Here is a 26,112-nt window from a genome sequence, read left to right on the forward strand (position 1 = left end):
TAAGTGGGGGGGGTCTGGGGGGTTGGTGTTTTTTTTTTTTTTTTTTTTTTTTTTTGGTTCACAGTATGGAATTCCTTGGCTTGGAAGGGACCTTAAATCCCATCCTGTTCTATCCCCTGCTATGGCCAGGGACACCTTCCACTATCCCAGATTGCTTCAAGCCCTGTCCAAACTGGCCTGTAACTAAATAAATTTTAAATGTTAACTCTAAAAAAACCTATTTGCTTTCCTTTTAAAATGTCTGAAATTATTTTAATTGTCCTTTTAAAATGGTCTTTCTCTCTTCTTTTTCTCACAGATGGGAAGGTTGAAGTGACAAAAGAGGGAGTGAAGCTGTGCACCATGGGACCTGGCAAGGTTTTTGGGGAGTTAGCCATCCTCTACAACTGCACCCGGACAGCTACTGTCAAAAGTAAGAGCATTTTAGATGGTTTTTTCACCTCTTCACTTGGATGCTGCAGCCTCTTTTAGGTGTTTGACTTTCTCAGTGAATTCAACTCTTTAGGGGATGGATTTTGGTATGGAATTTAGGCACTCTGTGTGAAGGAGATGCGGAGGAAATGCATCATTCAGTCACTCAGGTTGGTCCTGCCCCATGCAGAGGAGCCTGAAGCTTACACCACAGTTTTCCTTACAATTCCTGCTGAATCTCATGATAATTATTTTCTTATTGCTTAGAAGAACCTTTCTGACCTGTGTAGGTCTTCAAGGGTAACTCAGTAAGCCAAGCTTAGTTTTTGTTCAGAAAAAGTCATTGTTTTCCCACTAAGCTGACTAAAATAAATCAGGGGAAAAAAAAATCTGGATGGCACTTGATCCCCTGCTCTAAACTCCTCAGCACTTCTCCTGTCACCTGTGTTCTTTTATGAATGTTCTGGGCAAAAGCTTGACTTGCACAATTAAGCAGAGGAAATAAATCACGTTGCTATGTATGACTTAAATGGGTTTTTGTTTATATTCAGATGCAGATATAGGATATCACAGTTCTCCTTGATCTTGAGCACAATAGTTTATGGTGGTGTCTGAAGCAGAGAGGGAGATAATAAATAGTTGTGTGGTTTTAAAGTGCTGTGAGGGAGGAGTCAAAAGACTACAGATGCTACAGAATAATCCAAACAAGAGGTACCAACTTAAATAATACCAACCAATGGTGTTCTTGTGCCAGAATAATGAGCTGTGCAAGTTCCTGCTCAGAAGACAGCCTTTTCCAAATATCTAATTGTGCTTAAAAAAAAAAAAAAGCAAAAGAACAACTGGGCAGGAATGTGAAAGCAGGAACAGATAAGTGGATCATTTTCTGCAGCATGTGCTGTTCTCTGTGGGGCTGAAGGACATGACTGATGTTCTCTGTTCTCACCTGGGCAAACCTTCCCTTTTCACAAGTGCTGGGGACCTTAGGTGAGGGTGAAAAACTCAGCAGGTTTGTGTGGTAAATACAGCTGGGGAAGGTTGGAAAGAGCAGAGAGAAAGGTCACATCCCAGAAAGGGCAGTGAGAGGATGGCTGTAGTTTAGTTCCCCTTAGGAATGCAGAGCTAGAGGGTGCCTGAGAGGAATCCCACAGAACCACTCTGTTCCTGTGGCCATTCCCACCTGCTTGTGCAAGGCACTCCCACTGCAGGATTTCCTGTATTTTTTCCACGCCTTCAGACTCCCCTCCTGAGCAAACCTCCGGACTGGCACGTGGCATTCAGTTGTCCCAAATCCCTTAATCCTTGTTAAACTGGGGGCAGGAGTAAGGTCACTACTCAGAGAATCCTTGCCTCAAGGAAAAGGAGTCTGTGTCCCTTGTTCCTTTCCCAGCAGCACTGTGTAATTAGAGTTCTGCTGGGTTTTAATCCCTTGCCCAGGGCCAGCAAGGGACTTGGAGGAATTTTCTCCCTGGTTAGTGCACAAATCGGTGCAGTTGGGGTTGTAATGAGCTTGGGGAGCTGCTGCAGCTCGGCCTCACTGAGCTGAGGGTGTGGAGGTGCTCACATCCCCTCAGGGCGTGGTATTGACTTAGCTGGTCCTACACAGCTTCAAACACCTGCTTGTTCCTTTGGGAAATGAGCAATAAGTGTGGTAAACACCTAGAAAGGCTGAGTGGTGGTAAATACTCCATTAAACCTGGGGATAACTTGGATCATTCCAAGGTTTATTCTGGGAGAAATCAAATTGGTGATTGTAGTGAGAACAGGCGCTCAGTCAGCACTGGTGGTGAAGAAGTGTCAGGGAGCACCATCCAGCTCCCATTTGGAGAAACTCTCAGGGCTTCCCAGTTTTCAGGAGAGAGCTTTCCATCATCTCCAGAGTGTCATGAGTGTGTTGTGATGGGCCTGCCTGTACTTCATTATGAGGACATTAAGTGCTGCATTCTGAGGATGAAGTTGCAGCAGAGGCTGAGTGAAGGATGGATTTATGTGGGTGTGGTACAGCTGGGCCATGATGAGGTGTCAGCTGAGTTGACATCTCCAGCTGGAACTGGGTTTTATGTGTACCCTGGCTTTGGTTTGTAAATAATAAAGATTTTAGTGTCATTAGTCACTGTTAGTCTACATGGGCTCTTCAGCTTGTGCTCACTCTGCAGGAGCAAACTTCAAGTATAAATCACTGGAGGAAGAGCTTTGTCTTTGCAACAGAATTTAGGAGACATTAAAATTTAATGATTCTGATCTGACTCCTGTCTCATAATGACCTCTTTAATAAGGCAATCCAGGGCTTTGAAAAGCCTGCCCCAGGAGCACTATTAACATTTTTTTCCCTATCATTGCAGTCTTAAATAAAAGCAGGATGGGGTTTGAGTTCAAGCAGGGCCTGGGAAGAACCCAAACCCTTGGGTGTTGAGGAGCACTGGAGAAGGCAGGGACACATCTCCTGACATGTGGCCTTCTTTTAAGATAAATGTACAATTTTTGCCATCTGTTTTTTGTTTGGTTATTCTGCAGTGTTTGCTTTACATTTCCAGATATTACTAGAGGATTTAGGGATTTTTTTTTTGTTTGCTTTTTCTTCTTCTGGTAGAAACTGGTTGGTCTGCTCCAAGTATGGAATTGTCAAGGCTTTCTGACTCCTTGATGTTCACAGATCACCTTCCATTGCACACTCAGTGAAATCCAAATCAGAACCTAATTTCTCACTCTCTTTCTGTATTGATTAGCCAGTGTTCTCAAGTGCCTGTGTGCAAACCTGGATGCTGCTTGCAATTCAAATCAGAACCACAGACTTTTCTCCCTGCTTCCAACAAATAATTAGGTTCAGAATGAGGAAAACATCACTTTTTATGGCTACATCTAAAATGATGTTTCTGATCCTCTGTTTTTAGAGACATGGTTGGAAAAAAGGGCTATGAGGGGTCAGCAAAAAAAGATAGACAGAAATCTCCCCAGCTGAATTGAGGCTGTGTTTAAAACACTGTGATTCTTCATTTTGATAAGAAAAAATGTGAGAGGAACTGAAATTAATCTGCTGTTAATATTGTGCAGAAGTGCTCATTCCTCTTAAAGAATCATGTGTGAAGCAGATTTTCGCAAGTGATTTAGGGTGGATTTTGTAGAAGGAACAGATTCTCCATCCTCTAAGGATGTTCTGCTTGTTTTAGAAGTGGTCTTAACACCTGAAATAGATTCTCTTGGGAGCAAAATTCAAATAAAACCATCCCTTGGAAACATCTCTGTGCAAGGCTGATGATTTCAGGGGAGTTACACTCCACTCCAGCTTGTGTTTTCAGGAGAACTATTAGCAAAAAAAAAAAACCCAAAAAACCAAAAACCAAGCAGAGGCTGAAGTTATTAAACTCTAAATTATGTAAATCCTTTTGCTGGCCCTCAAAAGGCAGCACAAGAGTCCCTCAAGCTGCTGTGCTTGCCAGCTGCACTAATTGTAAAAAACCCAGCGCGGCGCAGAGGGATTAAGGCGGGAGCTCGGCTTTTCCTTGCCAAGCCTGGATGAGTTTGAATTTTCAGCTGCTGGTTTTTGTTTTAGTGGAGTCCTCTGCACTGCTTGCCCTGGTTAGTGCACAAATCGGTGCAGTTGGGGTTGTAATGAGCTTGGGGAGCTGCTGCAGCTCGGCCTCACTGAGCTGAGGGTGTGGAGGTGCTCACATCCCCTCAGGGCGTGGTATTGACTTAGCTGGTCCTACACAGCTTCAAACACCTGCTTGTTCCTTTGGGAAATGAGCAATAAGTGTGGTAAACACCTAGAAAGGCTGAGTGGTGGTAAATACTCCATTAAACCTGGGGATAACTTGGATCATTCCAAGGTTTATTCTGGGAGAAATCAAATTGGTGATTGTAGTGAGAACAGGCGCTCAGTCAGCACTGGTGGTGAAGAAGTGTCAGGGAGCACCATCCAGCTCCCATTTGGAGAAACTCTCAGGGCTTCCCAGTTTTCAGGAGAGAGCTTTCCATCATCTCCAGAGTGTCAGGAGTGTGTTTTGATGGGCCTGTCTGTACTTCATTACGAGACACTAAGTGCTGCATTCTGAGGATGAAGTTGCAGCAGAGGCTGAGTGAAGGATGGATTTATGTGGGTGTGGTACAGCTGGGCCATGATGAGGTGTCAGCTGAGTTGACATCTCCAGCTGGAACTGGGTTTTATGTGTACCCTGGCTTTGGTTTGTAAATAATAAAGATTTTAGTGTCATTAGTCACTGTTAGTCTACATGGGCTCTTCAGCTTGTGCTCACTCTGCAGGAGCAAACTTCAAGTATAAATCACTGGAGGAAGAGCTTTGTCTTTGCAACAGAATTTAGGAGACATTAAAATTTAATGATTCTGATCTGACTCCTGTCTCATAATGACCTCTTTAATAAGGCAATCCAGGGCTTTGAAAAGCCTGCCCCAGGAGCACTATTAACATTTTTTTCCCTATCATTGCAGTCTTAAATAAAAGCAGGATGGGGTTTGAGTTCAAGCAGGGCCTGGGAAGAACCCAAACCCTTGGGTGTTGAGGAGCACTGGAGAAGGCAGGGACACATCTCCTGACATGTGGCCTTCTTTTAAGATAAATGTACAATTTTTGCCATCTGTTTTTTGTTTGGTTATTCTGCAGTGTTTGCTTTACATTTCCAGATATTACTAGAGGATTTAGGGATTTTTTTTTTGTTTGCTTTTTCTTCTTCTGGTAGAAACTGGTTGGTCTGCTCCAAGTATGGAATTGTCAAGGCTTTCTGACTCCTTGATGTTCACAGATCACCTTCCATTGCACACTCAGTGAAATCCAAATCAGAACCTAATTTCTCACTCTCTTTCTGTATTGATTAGCCAGTGTTCTCAAGTGCCTGTGTGCAAACCTGGATGTTGCTTGCAATTCAAATCAGAACCACAGACTTTTCTCCCTGCTTCCAACAAATAATTAGGTTCAGAATGAGGAAAACATCACTTTTTATGGCTACATCTAAAATGATGTTTCTGATCCTCTGTTTTTAGAGACATGGTTGGAAAAAAGGGCTATGAGGGGTCAGCAAAAAAAGATAGACAGAAATCTCCCCAGCTGAATTGAGGCTGTGTTTAAAACACTGTGATTCTTCATTTTGATAAGAAAAAATGTGAGAGGAACTGAAATTAATCTGCTGTTAATATTGTGCAGAAGTGCTCATTCCTCTTAAAGAATCATGTGTGGAGCAGATTTTCGCAAGTGATTTAGGGTGGATTTTGTAGAAGGAACAGATTCTCCATCCTCTAAGGATGTTCTGCTTGTTTTAGAAGTGGTCTTAACACCTGAAATAGATTCTCTTGGGAGCAAAATTCAAATAAAACCATCCCTTGGAAACATCTCTGTGCAAGGCTGATGATTTCAGGGGAGTTACACTCCACTCCAGCTTGTGTTTTCAGGAGAACTATTAGCAAAAAAAAAAAACCCAAAAAACCAAAAACCAAGCAGAGGCTGAAGTTATTAAACTCTAAATTATGTAAATCCTTTTGCTGGCCCTCAAAAGGCAGCACAAGAGTCCCTCAAGCTGCTGTGCTTGCCAGCTGCACTAATTGTAAAAAACCCAGCGCGGCGCAGAGGGATTAAGGCGGGAGCTCGGCTTTTCCTTGCCAAGCCTGGATGAGTTTGAATTTTCAGCTGCTGGTTTTTGTTTTAGTGGAGTCCTCTGCACTGCTTGCTGTAGCCCCTGGAATGACAGAACTTTCCAAGGAGCTTGGTAACATGGATAATTTGTGGGGAAAAATAAGGCAGCAGCGAGTTGCCAATTAAAACTGCAGAGACTCGTTAAAGCCTTGCAGAAGGATGTTGCCTTCAGATACTCTCCTCCAACAATTACAGGAGCCAGGGTAAAGTTTGTTCAGCTCTCCTTAAAACACACTTTGGAAGGAAGTTGACTTTTAGATACTCAACTGTTTGATTAAAATCTCTGTGATATTACATGGAGATAAGAAACCTGGGATGGCCCAGCCAGTCTGGTGTGCCTGGTGGGAGATAAATGGAATATAAATGGATATATCCTGGGAGAAAGTAATTTAAACTCACCCTTCTACTGCCTGTATTTTACTGTGACCTTTACAGGTTTTGCAAGTAATGTGACAAAATGGGATTGGATTATTCCTCCAAGGGGATGATAATGAGAAAATAATGTTGAGGACAATGGACAAGATGTAACAGGAGTTTTTTTCCTCCCTCTTCTTCAGGAGCATTTTCAGGACAGCATTTCTGTGGCTCCTCATTTCTATCTTTGGGATCACAGAATTCCAGAATGGTTTGGGTTGGAAGGGACCTTAAGTCCCATCCCATTCCACCCCAGCCATGGGCAGGGACACCTTCCACTGTCCCAGGCTGCTCCAAGCCCCAAAGTCCAACCTGGCCTTGGGCACTGCCAGGGATCCAGGGGCAGCCACAGCTGCTCTGGGCACCCTGTGCCAGCCCTGCCCACCCTGCCAGGGAACAATTCCTCCCCAATATCCCATCCATCCCTGCCCTCTGGCAGTGGAAGCCATTCCCTGTGTCCTTTCTCTCCATCCCTTGTCCCCAGTCCCTCTCCAGCTCTCCTGGCAGGGGCTCTGAGCTCTCCCTGGAGCCTTCTCATGTCCAGGTGAACACCTGGATGTTTTGGCATCATGGACAGCTTTAAGACTGGGTATTCATTTATGGGAAAAACTTTCAGTGTTAAATCCATATTGAAAAACCCCATAGACCTGTATGGCCAAGCAGATAAAGTAACAGTAAATAACAAAGGCCAGTTTGTTATGTCTGATACAGGAGGATGGTGATCACCACGTCAGGGAAATGAAGTGCTTCTGTTGTTCTGGAATACTTGTGGAAATAATTTTGTTGATATTTTTCATGTTGATTTAATTGCAGAGTGGATTGAGCTAAGTTCCCATCACTTAAACATGGTTATAAGGAGGTGATGGCTTTCTCTGTGTAACCCTTGAAGAATTAGTTAATATTAACAGCAGATGTCAGATAATTAGTTCATAAAAGCTCCCATTTCATCCCTTTCTATAGATGTCACTGAAAATGGTGCTGATATTTGAAATATGGCCAGAGCAGCTGTGAGAAATGAGGTGACTGAACTTTGCTGTTGATAGTGAAGCTTTGCTTTGGGCAGAGTTTGATAAACAAGGGGATGCAATGGAATATTTGCCATAAATATTAATTTATAGGCTCAGTGACATGTGATTTTTTTTCCCAGATGAAAATGCAACAGGCAGCACAGGGGCTGGGTTTGCCCCACATTATATGAAATTTCTCATTCTAGACCATTTCCTGGCCGTAACTGGGAGACAAAAGGCCACTTGGCACCAAGACAGGCCCAGAACTGATCAATTTGTGTTTCAGAACCAAAGCAACCACTGCCCTCTGTTCTCTAAAGCCACATTTAGAAGCTCCTTGCTGGATATGAAATCACCCCAAGCTGCCTTTCCTGCTGTCCATAACAGCAGAGATCTCCTCCACAGTATCAACTGTGTGACCTTAAATCCGTTTGCTTGTGGCAATGACGCAGCAATAGTCAAACTGATGGAATAATAATAATCTGATGGAATAATAATAATTACAACTCCTATGATGGAATCATTAAGGCTGGAGAAGACCTTCAGGATCATCCAGTCCAAGCTGTGCCCACCTTGTCCCCAGCCCAGAGCACTGAGTGCCACCTCCAGCCCTTCCTGGGACACCTCCAGGGATGGGCACTGCAAAGCTCCCTGGGCAGCCCCTGCCAAGGCCTGAGCAGCCTTTCCATGCAGAAATTCCTGCTGCTGTCCAAGCTGAGCCTCCCCTGGCCCAGCCTGAGGCCCTTTCCCCTTGTCCTGTCCCTGTTCCCTGGCAGCACAGCCCGACCCCCCCTGGCTGTCCCCTCCTGGCAGGGAGTTGTGCAGAGCCACAAGGTCCTCCCTGAACCTCCTTTTCTCCAGGCTGATCCCCTTTCCAGCTCCCTAAGAGTGCCAGTATATGCTCAAGTTTCGGATGCTGAAGAGGGCTGTAGTTTACTTGCATTTATCTGAAGTTCCCTGGCAAAGATGGATTTCATATTATTGAAGTGCCAGTGTTAAAAGCATTTGGATACCAAATAAATTGACAAAACTGCAGATAGGCTTTTTAATTAAAAAAACAAGGCACCAAACAAGTTCTCTGTATTGCACGTTTGAAAAACTCATTATATTTCATGAATTGTATCTTCTCTGGGAATGGACTCGGAATGGGAGAGCTTTTATTTATCTTTAGCTGCAATAAAACCCATCCAGACAACAGCAATGTTGACAACTGCATTCACTCCTCTGAAGTTATTTGCAAAAGGCTTTACTCCACAATATCAAAGTCAGCAGTGTTTGAAATGGGTTTGCTGAAGCTCTGCCCTTTGCAGCCTGTGCCTGACACCCAGCTGGAGGAAATGAGATTTAAATAGTGTCTCTTTTTTAATTAACTGGAGGAATGAGGAGCCTGGGAGGAGGCTCAGCTATGTTTTGTTAGTTCTTTGGGGTTTTTTAGGGCAGTCCATGAACACAGCAGAAGGTGCAGGTGCCACCTTGAAGCTGTTTTATCATTTCCTCTGACATGGCCTGGACACCCTGGATTGGTTTTTTGATGGGAATTGAGGTGAACTCCAGACATCTGAAGAGATCTGACAGCACTGGGACCTAAGTGCAGAGATCTGAGCAAGGCAAAGTCCTGGCTGCCTTTGGAGAAATAGAATTGTCTTTACTTCTTCTGTTTGTTTTTCAGCTCTGAGGTTACTCTGCCTGACTTATCTGTACTAGAGGGCAGGAGCAGAGGCTGATAGAATTCACACAATGCACCCAACTCGCAGCCTGTCTTTTAAACTTGGATTTTCTTTAGCTGATGAGGGTCACAGGAGCTGCCTGGAGTGGGATGAATTGCCGGAGTGGGTGTGAAAATGCCACGTGGTGGGTTTGTGTGTGTCACCAGCCCCATTTCTGAAGGGCTTTGCCCAGGTACACCTGAGTGCCCACAGCAGAGACACTGCTGGGATGTGCCTCTCCCCCACTGCCTCCTTGGGAAGGCACATTCTCTGCTCAAAGGCTGTTTAGCATCTGCTTAGATCCTGTATTCCCTGTTTGAGGAGTCTCTTGAACCTCTTCACAGTCCTTTTAGTGCTTCAAATTTCTTCTGCCTCTGCTTTTGTGATCCTTCACCATTTCTGAACACTGCTGTGATTCTTCCTTTGTGGGAGATCCCAAACAGATTTATTTTTGTCAGATACTCTCTGCTAACACAACACAGTTGGCTTTGTTCTTGGGGAAATTGAGGGAATTTAGGTGAGTTGAGCTGATTTAAGGAAGCAGATTTGTGTGTGAAGGAGAAACTCAGGTGTTCTGCTTGTGGTAATCAGACACCTCCCCTGATCCTGGGCTTGTGTTGGTTGGGAAGGACCTCAGGAAAGCTTCTCCAGCCTTCCTTGGAGAAGCTTTCCTCTTCCTTCCTTCTCTTCGTGGGAGAGGGGCTGCCAGGCAGTCATGGCTTTGTCCAGCAGGTCTTGGCATCCTGAAGGTGCCCTGACCCAGAGGGACACTGTTTTTTTTGTGTTTTTTTGTTGAGGTTGGGATTAAATGTGTGAGATGGTATTTTTAAATTTGGACTTAGATGTTTATTAGTGATTTATATTATAGTTTCATGAACTGTGAGGTCTCCAGTCATTTAATAAGTTAAAAATGGATATGTATCTCATTCTACACAAGGTTTTTTACGGATAAGCTGTTTAATTAAGAAATGACACAAATTATTTTTACTTTTAACTTGGTAACTAACTACTTGTGCTCTGTGATGTGGACTTTTTTATCCAATTACACAATACCACCCAAACCCATGAAGAAGAAAGATCAGCTTCTGCCTTAAAACTTACCTCTTGCAATATATATATATGTGTTATTGTATTCTAAAGCCTTAAACTCTAAGTTTCCCACCATGTGATACTGCACACTTATATTCAAACTACACACCCATAATCCGAGTTCTGTAATTTAGTTTTTGAAGCCTTCTCCACAGCCTTAGCGTTCTCTTGGGGGTCAGTGCCTTTCAGCACAGAAAATCTAAAATTCTCAGTAACCAGGGTTCCAACAGGACTCCTGCTTGGAAAAGAAGTTTTCCTTCCTGTCCAACCTAAACCTCCCAAAGTGCATCTCCTGAGATGGAGCACTGTCCATGTCCTGTTATTCCAGAGCACACCTCTGTGCCCAAAGAGCTGCTTTGGGAAGGAGGCTGGGTTAACCATTAACCCCCCATAAATGCTAAACCCCCCCTTTGGGTGATTTTTTTTTTTTCTCTCCAGCTGGATAAACACTTGCTGGCAGGAGGGAGGGGAGCACATGGCAATGGGGAGAGTGCTCAGGGCTGCTGCAGCTAGTGGTGACAAAAGAGGGAAAAGTGTTTAAAATCCTCTTTATCGTGCACTGTGGTGGTGGGGGAAGATTTAACAGTTTTAAAAGTGCTCTCCTGCTTCAGACCTGGAGCTGTTTGTACATGGCCCTGTTTGGCTGGGGATGTCAGGGGCCCTGCAGAGCTCATCCCCATTGTCCCACCTTTCCCAGGGGATGGCATTTCCTTTTATTGGAGGGAAAAATACACCTGGAGTGAAGCTCAGAGCTTCAGATCGAGTTGAGATTTCTGCTTTGTTCTGGAAGCTTGATTTTGGAGAAGCCCTTCCTACCCTTTAGCACAGGTGTCTGGAAAACTGGGATAATTTGAATTTACGTGCCTGAGATTGGCACCTTCCTGGGAAGGAGCTGGTTCATCCCATGCCATCGGCACTGTATGGGGATCCTTGGCTGTAAATGCAAGAAATATTTCTGTGCCATTGCTGATGACAGCTTTGTGATAGAACAAAAAAAATCTGTGCCTGCCCCATCCCTGGAAGTGTCCCAAGGCCAGGTTGGGTGGCCTTGGAGTCTTAAAGGGAGTTTAAAAAAAAACAAACAACATTTTCAAAATGAAGGATTTTGAATCTTCAGAGAGCCAAATACTTCAGTGTTGGTTGGGATTTTTTTTTTTTGTTTTGTTTGGCTGCACAAATATTTGCCTGCTTCAAATGAATTGTAAAAGCTTTATGGTGTTTGCTTAATCGCTGGTGCGTTTTTAATTGTTGCTTGACAAACATTGTAATATCTAAAAAGACTCGGTAATTCCCCAGCTTTATGGAGCACTGGGAAAGGAGATAATCTTGCATTGGCTGCTGCTACTGCAGAGTTTTTTGGGGTTTAAAAGAAATCTTCCTTCCAGCTCCTGGAAGATGATGATGGTTGTATTTAACAGCTAATATTCAACTCCTGCTTCATTAATAAAATAATCCCCCTTAATTGTGGATAAATAAAATGCTTCATCACTCCATCAGCTACTGCAAGAAACTGGGAGGCTCCCAGGCTTTGCTGTGCCCTCATTTCCTCCTGGTTATTAACAAAACCATGGCAAGACATCAGTGATAATGTCTTTTTACTGATGACAATCAGTATTTTTTACTGATTAACCACTTGCAAAGTTATTTCCTTCCAGGAAATATTTATTCATAAAATATTTGTGTGGAATGAGCTTGCAGGCAGGTCTGGGGTGGGATACACTGCCCAGGGTGATCATACACTGCTGTGGTGCTTCTCCCACACCCTGGTAATCCAGAGCCCCAGGAGCAGCTGGCATGGCAGGCTCTCCTTCAGCTGCTTTTGGCATTTTGATAGGAGAAAAGCAGGGATGTGCTGCCCTGTCTCCAGTGGGAAAGGGAATATATTCTCTGTCTCTTCAGTGGTAATGTGTAAAACATAGATGTAAACCCAGGCATGGAAACAAGCAGGCTCATTAGCACAGTGCCCCTTGGGGTTGCTTTAATGTGTGTTTTAATGACTTTTTCATTAGTGTCTGGAAAATAGTGGTTCCATTCTTGCTGGATTAGTGGTGGGTGCTCCTGAATCCTGCACTCCTGGGGTCACTTCCCAAATAAATGGGTCTATCTCCAGCACATTGATGTGTTCATCACAGAGATGTTCTGGTGCCAGTCTATCACCCACTAAAACCCCAGACTTCATTGGGTTTGTGATGATGGCTGTGGCTTTAAAAAAAATTAATAAAATCCCAGGGCTGGTTTGGCATGGAAAGGACATTAAATCCCATCCCGTTCCACCCCTGCCATGGCAGGGACACCTTCCACTATCCCAGGCTGCTCCAAACCCCAAAGTCCAACCTGGCCTTGGGCACTGCCAGGGATCCAGGGGCAGCCACAGCTGCTCTGGGCACCCTGTGCCAGGGCCTGCCCACCCTGCCCAGGGTACAATTCCTTCCCAGTATTCCATAAATCTCACCTCCTTTAATTCAGAACCCTTCCCCCCTGTCCCATCACTATCTAACCATGGAAATAGTCTGTCCCTCTTTTAAAAGCTCCCTTTTGCTACTGGAAGGTGCTTTAAGGTCACCCTGGAGCCTCCTCTTCTCTGTGCTGGGAAGATGGAGAGGTGGCAGAGATCCATTGAAAATGTTCACTTTTAAATTCCTCTGGGGAAGGTTTACAGCTGAGATCAACCAGGAAGACTGAGCAGTTTCTCAGGCAGTGAGTTTTTTTGGAGGATGGTAAATTTGGAGGAGCCGATCTTAATTTTCCAACTTGGTTTGCAAATTAAGTCTTTTTTTCTGAGAACAAGACTAATGTTATGAAAGCATCTTTTATAAACAGTTTGTAATTGCTTTAATTTGATAAAGGCAAAGTGTTCCCAGCTTTGTCCTCTAATATCAGTTTATCCTTCAACAGCATAAGAGCAGAACTTGGGAAAGAAATGATTCCTTGTGGAAAGAAACACTCATTTCCATTTTTTTTTTTTAAAGTTCTATTGTAGCTAATGAACTGCTGTGAGTTTCTGTGGGCCATGAACATTGTGAATTCGTTGTGTGTCTGCTTTCAGCCCTCACATTAGGACTGGAACAACGTTAATGTCTTTTAATCACCTCTGTAATTCCTGCTGCACTGGGGTGTTACAGCTTGGGGGTGTGCTGGGAACAGAGAGCTGACACACAGTGGTGTGGATTCCTCCAAACCCAAGGGTTCCAGGCTGCTGGAGATGTGCACAAATAATCCCCCACAAGTAAAATGTCCTTGTTGATCTAATTCCTGAGTCTCCAGTGCTTTGGTGCTGGGATAGGAACAGGTGTTGGGGGCTTTGGGAGCTTCTGTTTGTGTTCCAGGGAATGGGGTGTGATGCCCTCCCAGTGGAGGCACTTCAGAGCTGCATCTCCATCTAGCAGGATTTAACCTTGGTAAAATGTTATTTATTCTCTGCCAGCTGCTGAGGTTTGAGGGTAATATCACATCCACACGAGTAGCATGGAATCCCAGAATGATTTGGGTGGGAAGGGACCTTAAAGCCTATCCAGTGCCACTCCTGCCATATGCCAGGCTTCCACTATCCCAGGCTGCTCCAAGCCCTGTCCAGCCTGGCCTTGGGCACTTCCAGGGATCCAGGGGCAGCCACAGCTGCTCTGGGCACCCTGTGCCAGGGCCTGCCCACCCTGCCAGGGAACAATTCCTAATTCCCAATATCCCATCCATCCCTGCCCTCTGGCACTGGGAAGCCATTCCCCCTGTCACTTCATCCCTTGTACAGAGTCTCTCTCCATGTTTCCTGTAGCCCCTTCAGGCCCTGCAAGGCCACAATTTGGTCACCCCAGAGCTTCTCCTCTCCAGGTGAGCACCCCCAGCTCTGCCAGCCTTCCCTCCCAGCAGAGCTGCTCCATGCCTCTGCCCATCCTGGTGCCTCCCCTGGGCTCTCTCCAGCAGCTCCAGGTCCCTCCTGTGCTGGGGACAGCCCTGTGTCACAGGGTTTTGGCAAGGGGGGACCAGCAGGACACACATTCCATGCTGGCAAGGCCACAAGAGTGATTTCTTGTTGGGATCTCTGTCTCCAAAAGGTTTGCTTAGTGAAAGAGAGGGAAATATTCCTAATCCCAGAGGTTCTACTGAGGGTTTGAGTTGAGGAATCTGCTGGTCTTGTTATACCCTAAACTCACTGAAGCTGCCTGGTGCCATTTAGAGATTCCAGCATCTGATACATTCCAGTGTCTGCTGGAAACACCCCAGCAATCCTGGAGCTGGAAGTCACAGTCACTCAAGTCTGTGTTTTCTAAAATTAGGAATTTTAGGCTGTAAAGGTTAAGGACATTAAAAGTCAGCCTCTGCCAGCCCTCCTGAGGAGAGTGGCCTGTCTGGGGAGACCTTTTGTGGATGAATTTTGTGGTAATGTGGAGTTATTTTGCAGCTTCTCTAACTTATTTTCCCTGAATATTTGTCAAGTGGCATGTAATATTTCTGGAATAGGGGAGGCATTAACCTTTATTAACCACTGCAGAGACTGAAACTTGTACAAAATTGACGGGATAATTAAGGCAAAATCTCGGGGTGACTTCACTGCTCCTCAAACTCCATTAATTCTTATGACAGTGATGAATTTCAGTGCAGTAATAATTAGTTTTTCTCACTGTATGAAAAAACATTCTGTGAATCACTGCTGTAAATTCACTCTGAGTCCAAAGACATCTGAACTCATCAGTGATCCTGCAGTTATTTCCATGTCCCAAGAGATTTGTGTGTATTGGAATGGCAGAGATTCCACAGGCTGGGACAAACAGCCCAGCTGGTTGTACAAACTCCTCCTGTCATGACACCAGAGAGGGAATTCTGAATGGTTTGGGATAGGCTGGGCTTTCCCCCTTACATTTATACCCTGCTGGAGCTAATCCTGCCATTTATTGAATGTTCAGGCCTTGAATAACAAGGGTGTGGTTTCCAGGTGAGGCTTTGGGAATAGGTCCATTGGGAAAGGCTTGTTCAGCTTCTCTCTGTGCTCTTTGGGAACTGCTCTGATCAGCATTAAAAGCTGATTGTCACTTCCATGCAATAAATCCTCTCATGGAATCATGGAATATCCTGAGCTGGAAGGACCCACAGGATAATCCAGTCCAGCTCCTGCACAGACACCCCAACAATCCCACTGTGTCCAAACTCTCCTTGACACCTTCTGGGTTTGCATCCAGTTTGGAGCAACACCTTTTCCTCCTGTTCCTTTTGCCTGCAGTTTCCAAGCCCTTGGGAGGTGTGTGCTGGAAACAGAAGGGATGGGTGCTGGGGAATAGGGATTTGAAGACCTGTGGAGAGGTTCCATGTGTGGGCAGGGAGTTTGAGCACACACCAACAAGGGCTTTTGCTTGTCTGGAAAAAGCCTGTAAAGCTCCAAGGTGATGCAATGCAATTCCAGGTTGTATTTGTCAGAGGAAAGAATTCCTTGCTGATAAAATCCTATGGATGGTCTGCTTTGGAAAAAAGGGAGAGGATGGTCCTATTTTAAATCCTGTGCATTGATGTTGTGTGGAGATTTTATGTTTGGTGCTGAGAAATTCTGATTTGTGCTGGGAGAGTTGGGATTGTTGAGCCTGGGGAAGAGAAGCTCTGGGGCTGTCCCTGGAAGTGTCCAAGGCCAGGCTGGATGGGACTTGGAACAGCCTGGGGTAGTGGAAAGTGTCCCTTGGCAAGGGGGGGGATGAGATGGGCTTTAAGGTCCTTTCCCACTCCAGCCTTTCCCTGATTCAATAATTCATATATAATTTAAACTCATACCTTTCTGCCTATGAGCTCTGTTTTATAAAAACAATTTTCCAGTCTGAATTGCTTATCCTAAACTCTCGGCAAAGCCTCTGTTTATAAAGTGGATATTAAAATGGGCTGAAAATTGTCTGGTCACAAAGTCAATGCTCTCAATTCCCATGCAAATGGTTCATTTTATTCTTTAAACTGTTACTTACACACAGTTGTCTGTGAATGTTTATATGCAATGGCAATTCAACAAGTCTTGGGAAGGAACTGGAATCCAAGAGGCTTCAGTAAAATTGTGTGGTGCAGATTTCACAGTAGATTTGGTTAAAACGATTTTTCCCCATTTAGTTTGTCACTAATCGCTGCTTTCACTAATTACTTTTTTTGTCTTGAACAACTGCTTGGAACAGCTCCACAAAAGCCAATTTGTTGTGTTCATCATGCAAAATATGCCACGACCAATTACACTGCATGAGCCTGTATATTTAAAATACAATAAATCATCAGAACACAGACCAGAATTTATTTCTCTGAGTACACATAGAAATTAATCCACAATTTTTCTTACGGTGATTTTATGGCTGTGCCAACTTCCTGTGTCATAGCATCATTTCCTGGTAAGGGGGAATGGATTTCAATTGGATATGTTTAATGTTTTTAAATTGGATATTGGGAAGGAATTGTTCCCTGGCAGGGTGGGCAGGCCCTGGCACAGGGTGCCCAGAGCAGCTGTGGCTGCCCCTGGATCCCTGGAAGGCCCGGCTGGATAGGGCTTGGAGCAGCCTGGGGTGGTGGAAGTTGTCCCTGTCCATGGCATGTGGTGGAACTGGCTGAGCTTTAAGGTCCCTTCCAACCCAAACCATTCTGGGATTCTGTGATTCTAAATCTCCTTGTGCCTTATATTTGCAGCAATGGGAATGGTGCCTTGTGAGACAGCAGGAAAATGAAGATGTGAGAGGAAAGAAAGGAGCAGAGAGAGTAATTTGAATGAGTTTGTTAATGAGAGATGGGTTTTTCCCTGTGCCAGGGTTGCCAACCTGCCCCTGTGACAGACCCTCTCTGTACAAATGTGCAGATCTGTGCTTGCCCTCATGGTTTAATTCTTTAGCTTTGCATTCAGCATCTTTCCAAATGATTCCAGTGATTCATTTTGGGATGACAAATGCTGTATTTTTAGCCATTTTATCCCAGCTGCTGGGATAACTGCTGGGAGCAGCAGAGGCTGCAGCCAGTGATGCACAAAGGGGAGGAGCCCAGCCTGGCTGCCAGACCCCCCCAAGTGACTTTGCTGGTTTTATGCTGTTAGCAGATAAATTGCAAAATGATCCCAATGAGACAGGACTGAGTGACCAGCTCCTGATAGCAGGACAAACAATATTCTGGGGTGCGGGAGCTTACCTGCTTTTATCTCTCCCTTTCACACGTGTTTTTAGCAGATTCTTTATTTGCCAGAGTATCTGGAGGCCTGCAGCTGGTTTGGCACGTGGTGGGAAGCCCAGTTTGTTTAGCCAGTGGGTTATTTAGTAATAATAACTAGTTTATTTTGTTGTATCTGTCCTCCTGCTGGAGATGTGTGCACGGGAAGGAAGCAGTGGAAATTGGGCCACCCAGAGCTGAAGTCACAGAAAAGATGAAGCAGTTTCCCAAGAGCTTTCAGGTGAAAGCAGGGCAAGAAGTTTTTTGGGAAGGAGACCTAAATATGAGCGTTTTTCATATATTTAGGTCAAGGGGCTTAAAAATCTTGAGTAGGAGTGTGGCTCTGAATCCCCTTTGGAGATTGGCACTCCCCCAGGGAATTCCTGCATGTGGGTTCTGAGGGTCCCTGGTGCACTTAGTGGAATGGGTGGCAATGATGGGAATGAGCCACAGATCAGCCTCTCCAGTGGGGTATTACAGCAAAACTACCACAAAGAAAAGGTGGGATGGAGCAGAATTCCTGCTTCAGTTGATGTTGTCCTTGTGTCCCAGTGGAATGTCCCAGCTTTTGCTCCCTGGGCCCCCACGGGTTCCTCTGTGGCTTCGTCCTTGTGTTTGAGTGTGGCACATTCACCTCCATCTGCCATGGGGGACTCCAGAGGCATGGAGCAGCTCTGCTGGGAGGAAAGGCTGGGAGAGCTGGGGGTGTTCACAGGAGAGGAGAAGTTCTGGGGTGACCAAATTGTGGCTTTTCAGGGCCTGAATGGGCTACAGGAAACATGGAGAGAGAAACTGTACAAGGGATGGAGTGATAAGGGGGAATGGCTTCCCAGTGCCAGAGGGCAGGGATGGATGGGATATTGGGAAGGAATTGTTCCCTGGCAGGGTGGGCAGGCCCTGGCACAGGGTGCCCAGAGCAGCTGTGGCTGCCCCTGGATCCCTGGCAGTGCCCAAGGCCAGGCTGGACACTGGGGCTTGGAGCAGCCTGGGACAGTGGAAGGTGTCCCTGCCCCTGGCATGGGGTGGCACTGGATGGGCTTTAGGGTCCATTCCCACCCAAACCATTCCAGGATTCCATGACATTTCCTTGGCGAAGGCCAGTGGTGAGTGGCTGGGTGTTCCACTGGGCTTTGGTGACAATGTAAGCTGGTTGTGGTGCTGGGGACCAGGACAGAAGATCCACCCTGGAACAAACGTGACTTGTATGGAGAATCTGCCACTTCCTGGTAGAACCCATTGATCTCTGCAGAAGCTCTGGGGCTGCTCCTGGACCCCTGGAAGTGTCCAAGGCCAGGTTGGATGGGGCTTGGAGCAGTGGCAGGTGTCCCTGCCCATTGCAGGGGCAGGAATAGATGATCTTTAGTTCCCTTCCAAGCCAAACCAGTGTGGGAGTCTCAGCTACAGCTTGAACACCCCCAGGCTGTACTCATGGCTCTCCCAGGTGACACTGTCCCCCTAGCATTAAATAAAAAAAGAGCTGATGGAAATGGTGGGATGTGGAGTAGGAAGAGCCCATCTCCTCTTGTATTTTCTGCTTGCACAAAGGCACCTCCTGTCCCTGTCTTTCAGTCACTGGTGATGATAAATGCAATATTTGTGCCTTTCACGTGAAAATGGGATCATTCCCAGGGAGGTCTGGAGACTCCTTTATTAGAAAGTGTCCTTTATTAGAAAGCATATTAATAGGGGAATGGGGAATGGGAGGACATCTCTATTTATACCATTCACTGTTTTCTTTGATCATTAGATGCTCTGTAACTCCATCTCCAGCCCTCTCAAGTGGCACCATAAAATTAATTGGTTACCTCTGGAAAGAGGCAGAGCTCAGGCACGGAGGGTTTGACAGCTGGGATCTCAGATGCAGAGGGAATGCAAAACAATTCTGCTTTCCATCCCTGAGCAGGCTCTGGAGTGTGAGATCCAGGAGGGATGACAGGGATGCCAGCAGCACCAGGAGGGGCTGAGGGAGCTGGAAAGGGGCTAGAGATGAGAATCTTGACTCCATGTTTCAGAAGGTTGATTTATTATATTACGATTTTATATTATATTAAAATGCTAAAAAAAATAGAGAGAAAGGATCTATGACGAAGCTGGAAAAGAATAGAAAGGAATAATAACAAAATTTTGTGACTCTCAGAGTCCGATGCAGCTGTATCTGTGATTGGCCATTAATTAGAAACAACCAACACACACCAATCACAGCTGCACCTGTTGCATTCCACAGCAGCAGATAGTTATTGCTTACATTTCTTTCCTGAGGCTCCTCAGCTTCTCAGGAGAAAAATCCTAGCAAAAGGATTTTCATAAAATATGTCATAGTGACACCACACCTTTTCCTCCAAACAGTCCTGGAGGATCTTACACTGAACCTATTAAAACAATCCAGCCTTGACCTGGAAGTGCCATTTTCCAGAGGTTAACCCCTTGGGGAATTTGTGCTGGCTGGTTCTGCCCTGGGATGTTGATGTCACTATGAAATCAAACCAGTTCACTGCCTGATCAGATCCAGTGTGTTCCCTTCCCACGGGAGCAGGAGGCAGCTCTGCTGCTGGAAAAAGGGAAAAACCCTCTTGTTGCCTACACAAGAAATGTCAGGAAACTATTCCCGACTGGTTTGTTTTCCTTTAAAAATAGATATAATTTCCCCTGTTACTTGTGGCACAGGGGTGACCCCCCTGTGGTCACATTAACAAATTAATTAGAGAAGCCCCAGCGATGCCACTTCTCACAATTACGCTGAGGAGCTAAAAACGTGCAAACCTCCCCAAATTAATTGCAAAGCTGTTTCATATATGAGAAGCTCAAGTTAATCATTAACGTAATCATTTTTATCCCAACATTGCTTCTTTGTTAAAAGCAAGCCATTTTAATTGGATAATGACGTGCCAGTGCCACTCAGGAATTGATGGGAAGGAAGGGAGGTTATGCAAGGAGCAGGGCAGATGCTTCTCCAAATGCCTCACCATTGTATTCTGATAAATTCTTCATTTATTTCCAGCTGGCTTTGGAGTGTCTACAGCAGTTCCTGTGTGCTGTCATTTCCCCATTTGATATTGCTCTCACCTCATTCCTGTGAGCCCCAAAAGTGATGCTCACACCCCTGGGCAAGACCCAGCCTCTGGTTCCATGTGTCCCAGCCCTCCTCTGGCAGCAAAGGGAAATGAGCAAGGTGTGCATCAGAGATTGTTGGATTAGCACCAAATCCTGAGGATGGGAATAACTGGATTTTTCCAGAAGAAAGGTTTTCCCCTCAGAAACCTAGAAAGTATTATTGGAAGTATAGTCAGAAAGAAATACATTTAACAGAGTTGCCACATATCTCATTTTTAGGAGCCTGTTTTTCCATAAAAGAATTTCATTTTTTTAAAGGAAAGCATGACAAAAGGAGGAATACTCTGGTGTCTTCTCCCCCTGCAGGAAAATCATTCATAGAAATAATGAAGCCACCCGAACATCCCGAACATATATTTGATTTCCAAACGTGAGCTGTGCCAGCCTGCCCAAAGTGGGAGCTTTTTAAAGGAAAACAAACCCCATCCCCTGTGCTGCCCCTCCCACCCCTGGCCTTGCCTTTTCTCCTGCTCCTGGTGCAATCTTTGCCCTTGGAGCCCATGAGAAATGAGTCAATTAAGTGGGCAATTATATCCCTGCCTGGTGGCACGTGTAGGTTAAATGGATGAACTCACACCCCAAGCAAAGTCCTTACACACCTGAGAACTGGAGAGGGATATCCGCTCTCCTAAGGCATTCCCACGTGGCTTTGTATGATCTTTTCTGCCAGGTGCTAACTCATTTTGGTAGGAAATCAGCCCCAGTCTGCACCATGTCAAAATATCTTTTGAGGTGGAGGAGCAGGAAACTTGTGGGGTTTTTTTAGGAGTTTGAAGGGTTAAATAGGGTTTAAGCAAACTCCAGTGTCCTGTCCTGGTGAATACCTGGGTTGGTTTGGGCACTGAGCAGGTGCTTTTGTAATCTGCACCCTTACCCTTTGCTCTAGGAGGAGAGGAGGGAATATCACTGGAAAACAGTTTGTGTGTCAGCTGCTCGCTGAAAAAAAAATCAGGATTTCCTTGAATGCCTAAATCACTGACACCTCTGTGGGGTTGCTTATTAAATTTCAGCACCATTAATCCAAAACCTGATACTTTTGTCATGGAAAGAGGGATTTTCCAGGCTGCTTTTAGGTTTCCCAGAGCTCCAGGAGTCACACACAGGACGTGCAGCGTTTTGAGGTGGTTTAAGGTGATATTTTCTTGGTGTCATAGGGTTTTCTTTCCCCTCACACCCTCAGTGGTTGTGTCCTCCCAGTCCTGCCCTCTTTGAAGAGTGTCCTGCACATGATGCTTTGTGTGCCCTGTGACCCTGGGGTGGGACATGTGATGTGCTTTATTATTCAATTTGCTTAATATAACGTGATATTAACCCAAATTCTCTGCACTGAGGCATCACTGCTGCTGCAGCAGCTTTGGTGACTTTTCCCTTCACATCATCTCCATTCCTAATTAGAAACAGAGCCTGTTAATTAAATATTTCCCTGGTGTTTAATTAAATATTTGTCTGGTGCCTGTGAGCAAAGTGTGAACCTGCTCTGAGATAACAGCGTTTGGTTTTGCTCAGTGGGACGGCGCTTGCATCTCCCCAGGAAACCGTGGGATATTTGGAAGCTGCTGCTCTGTGTGTGCATGGCAAGCAGCTGGATTGTGCACAAACATCCAGGGGAGGAGGGTGTGGGGCTGAGATCGGGCAGCTCTGCTGGCAGGGAGCCACGGGGAGGGGGAACCTGGAGTTCTTCTGTGGAGGTGGGTACAGCATCCACAGAGAGCTCAGCTCCTGGGAAAATATCCTTTGTTTTCCTCTGTGTCATCTCTGGAGGAATCCTCCTTTCCATCTTTGGAATCACAGAATCCCAGAATGGTTTGGGTTGGAAAGGACCTTAAATCCATGCTGGTGCCTCCCCTGGGTCTCTCCAGCAGCTCCAGGTCCCTCCTGTGCTGGCCCCAGGGCTGGGGCAGCTCTGCAGGTGGGGTCTCAGCTGAGCCCAGGGGCAGAGGGGCAGAATCCCCCCCTCCCCTGCTGCCCACCCTGGTTTTGGTGGATTCCCTGCAATTCCCTCCTGTGCTGCTGCAGGGCAGTTCTCAGGAGCTCTGGGATTGGGTTTGATCAGGATTTTTGGAGGAAACAGGGATTACACATCCAGGCATTTCTCCCTCAAGGTGCTTAAACCAGGGGCTGAGTAGTCTGGAGCTCCCCCAAATCCCCAAGCCCTTTTTACTCCTCCAATCCCCTCTGTATTTACTGCTTTGCTCCTTCAAGTTGCCTTTCCTGATTTTTTTTCTGTTTTAGAATGGTTATTGAGGTTTTAGCCACTGCTTTGCACACCAGATGGCTTTTTTGTGATTAATTCCAGTAATTTTGCTGTTGTTGCTCCTCACTGCTCTGCTGCTGCCACACAACACTTTTCTGGTGATATTAAGTTTTGCAGAAAGAACATTAGGGAGGAAATCCACAACTTAAGGAGTTGAAAATAAACAAAAAACCCCAAAAAAATCCCAAAAAACCAAACCAAAACAAACAAAAAAACCCAAAAAACCAGAAAAACCCCACAACAACAACAACAACAAAAAAACAACCCCAAAACCTCTAAACTCCTTGTTTGCCCTTGTAACTACTTTTGTTTTTTCTAGATCTGAGACTCTAAAACTCCAAACTTTCCTCTATTTAGTTTTACATGTCTCTGCTTTAAGCTACAAATCCACATTCTCCCTTCTAGCACCTAAGTTTGGAAGCCTTTTCCAAGGTCTCAGATCAAATCCTGGGTTTAATTCTAAGCTTTGGCTTACAGACCCAAAGTTCTGAGAGTTCCTTGCATGTCAGATTCCAACTCTTCTGGCTGCAAAACTCTAAATATATTTATTATTCAGTTATATTTTCATTGCACAGATTTGTTTTTTATCTCCATGTTCAACAGTTTTTTACAAAGCTTTTAGGAGTTTTGAAACTGTTAGAATGATCACTCAATACTATTTAGGCACAGATCATGAATGCATAACTCCATTTCCTCATTTTAAAGATTAGTGGTTGCAGTTAAGCTCCAAATTTCAATATATTTCACAGTCCACGCTTTTACATGCATACTGTCTAAAAAAGAAGTTTTGATTAAATAGTCTCACCAAAGCCTAAATAAAAGCACCTTCTTTTCCATACATGTTGAATCTCAGGGTTCCCTGTCTGGTTGAGATGATCCCGAGGTGTGTTAAGTCTTTTTTCCCCAGCCCAGCTGTCTGGGAAGAAATCAGAGGTCTTCAGCTGTCGTTCTCAAGGTTGTTTATTATTTCTTATCTAAACCATTTAATTCTTCATATAAGATTGGTAATTTGCTCCATGGGTTGAGATCAAATTCCCAGGTGTCTTTGGCTTCCTGCCAGGGTCTCTGACCCCCCTGCCAGGGCTTTGAGCCATCCAGGCATCCAGAGGGATGTCCTGGGTTCCAACACTAACAGGGCTCCCAGCATCCCTGGGGTGGCAAGAACAGCTCTGGCAGTGCCTGGGGGATGAGCAGGGCAGAGGTGCAGCCCCACAGGAGTTGCTGTGACATGAAGGCAGCACAAGGCTCATTCCTTATATCCTGTGCCCAGAGCAGCTGTGGCTGCCCCTGGATCCCTGGAAGCGTCCAAGGCCAGGTTGGATAGGGCTTGGGGCAACCTGGGGTAGTGGAAGGTGTCCCATGTTAGAACAAGATGGAATTTTAAGGTCCTTTTTAATCCAAACCCTTCTGGGATTCTGTGATCAGTTCAGCTTTGAAGAATTCAGAATATCAGTGACTGTGTCCTCCTCCAACACTCCCTGTGAATTTCAGTGCCAAACCACAGATCTGGGGATATTTTTGCGCAGCACGTGGCAGGAATTTACCCAGGAATGTGTCAGCCTTTAGTGGATCTCTTCCTGTGTCTATCCAAGCTTGGAAAACTGCTGCCAGGAGGACTTCGCATGATTGTGTTTTAGTTGGGAGCAGCTTTCCAAGCAGTGATTCCTTACAAAATGATGAAGGATGATCCCTTGGACTACATGGCAGCCTCTTAAGCTCCTCTCCTGGCTCTTGCTGTGGCTGCCTTTGGCAAAAGCCCTCCTTCCTGGGCTGTTTTGATAAAATGAGATAATTTGTCAGTGTTTGTACAGCGCTTCAGGGACTTCAATTTTCATGCCTCAGCAACTGGCTGAGGTGACTTCAGTCAAAAGTGGGTTTATCTGAGGAGTATTAAACTAAATTTGTCTCATTAGGCCCAGCCTTCCTCTTGTTTTCCCAAAAATGATGCTGGCAACTGCAGCGTTATCTCATCATCAGTGCACAGCAATAATTGCTTTGAAAATAATACTTTTCCTCCTTTTAGTGACAGTTTCTTCATGTTTTCTGTGAGAAATCCTTCCTCTTCCCCACATAATACCTTTCCCTGGTTCTACATGGAGCAGCCCCTCCTGTTCCAGCCCACAAACCTTTCCCAGCTGTTTCTGTCCTGAGGAATTCTCCTTCCTTCCCTCTCCCCAAGGCAGATGAAATTGAATTTTTTTTTAGAGGTACAAAAGCTTATCCCTGTTTTTTGAAGTTTCCCACTGCCATTTGGGAGGTATCCCAGAGAGGAAACCTCAGATTGAAGATGCCAAGTCCTTCTGATAAAGTTTGAGTGCATTTTAAATAATTAAGTTTTTCATTAGCCATGAGATTCCCATTGGCTAAAACCTTCCTTGAAGAGATGATGGTGATGGAGCTTAGTGAGGAAAAAGGTGATTTTCCACAAGTGGGGCACAGAGGCTCTTTAAAGGTTAGTGGTTTGGTTTGTTTTTTTTTTTTTCCTGTGGGTTTGTTTTTTTGATGTTTTCCTTTTTAATCTATTAACAGTTTTTCAGAGTCAGAACCCAATATTTTGGGTTGCAAATATTTTTAAAGCCTCTGCCTTGATTTTTTTTCCCAATTGCTGCTACTTTGAAACGCTTGTGGCCCTACATAAAAGGCTCCTGTGGGTGATAAAAGGGATTATCTGCAGAAATGCAGTTATTGTGTTGGTAATTATGCTGTCATCAAAGCCTTGTCATGCTCCAGCAGGCGTGAATTCAAGATTCATGTCCAGAACTCGTTGCTTTTCCACTCCTGCTCCAGAAGGTTGTTATTACTTTGGGCATCTCAGTGCTCATCTCAAACCCTTCTGTCACCAGACCCCACAATGAAGTTACAGAACTCTGGGGCTGCAGAGTCTGGGGTTAAGGACACCATCTGGTCTTCCCTGGGCAAGAAAACAAAAGAATTCCTTCTTGGCCAAGGTGTCCTTCAAAATCCTGGTCAAAAGACTTTGTTTTGTTGTTCAGCACCCAAACAGGGCCATCCTGTCCCCACAGGAGCTCCTTTGGCCACCTCAGCCCCCTTGATGACACCTCCATCCCCAAGGATAACCAAGGTCCGGCCTTAACCCTTGCCTGGCTCCTTTGGCATCATCCCACAGGAGTTTTTAAGGGATTTTGGGCTTTCCAGAAGGGGTTGCGGGGTGCTAAGTCAGATATTGGGAAATATTTATTAGTGGAAAACGTGGTCAGACATTGGAAGGGGCTGGAATCCCCATCCCTGGAATGGTTCAAAAGCCTTGTGGGATGTGGCACTTGGGGACATGGATTAGAGGTGGCCTTGGCAGTGCTGATCTCAGAGGGCTTTTCC

At 45.3% G+C, this 26,112-nt stretch overlaps 1 protein-coding gene across 3 annotated transcripts in view; it reads left to right on the plus strand.

Annotated features, from left to right (window-relative positions):
- PRKG1 (protein kinase cGMP-dependent 1) overlaps positions 1-26,112 on the plus strand; it is a 353,067-nt gene that overhangs the window by 165,942 nt on the left and 161,013 nt on the right. For all 3 annotated transcript variants that reach the window (XR_005955720.1, XM_041474557.1, XM_041474547.1), the window contains exon 3: positions 299-412. Coding sequence is in view for 2 of the 3 variants with exons in the window: in XM_041474557.1 (XP_041330491.1) it covers positions 299-412 (114 nt within the window). In the remaining variant the exon portion in view is untranslated. The remainder of the gene's footprint in view (positions 1-298; positions 413-26,112) is intronic.

The sequence above is a fragment of the Pyrgilauda ruficollis genome, unplaced genomic scaffold (assembly GCF_017590135.1).
Source record: "Pyrgilauda ruficollis isolate IOZ18807 unplaced genomic scaffold, ASM1759013v1 scaffold11, whole genome shotgun sequence".
In the NCBI taxonomy this organism is placed as follows: Eukaryota; Metazoa; Chordata; class Aves; order Passeriformes; family Passeridae; genus Pyrgilauda; species Pyrgilauda ruficollis.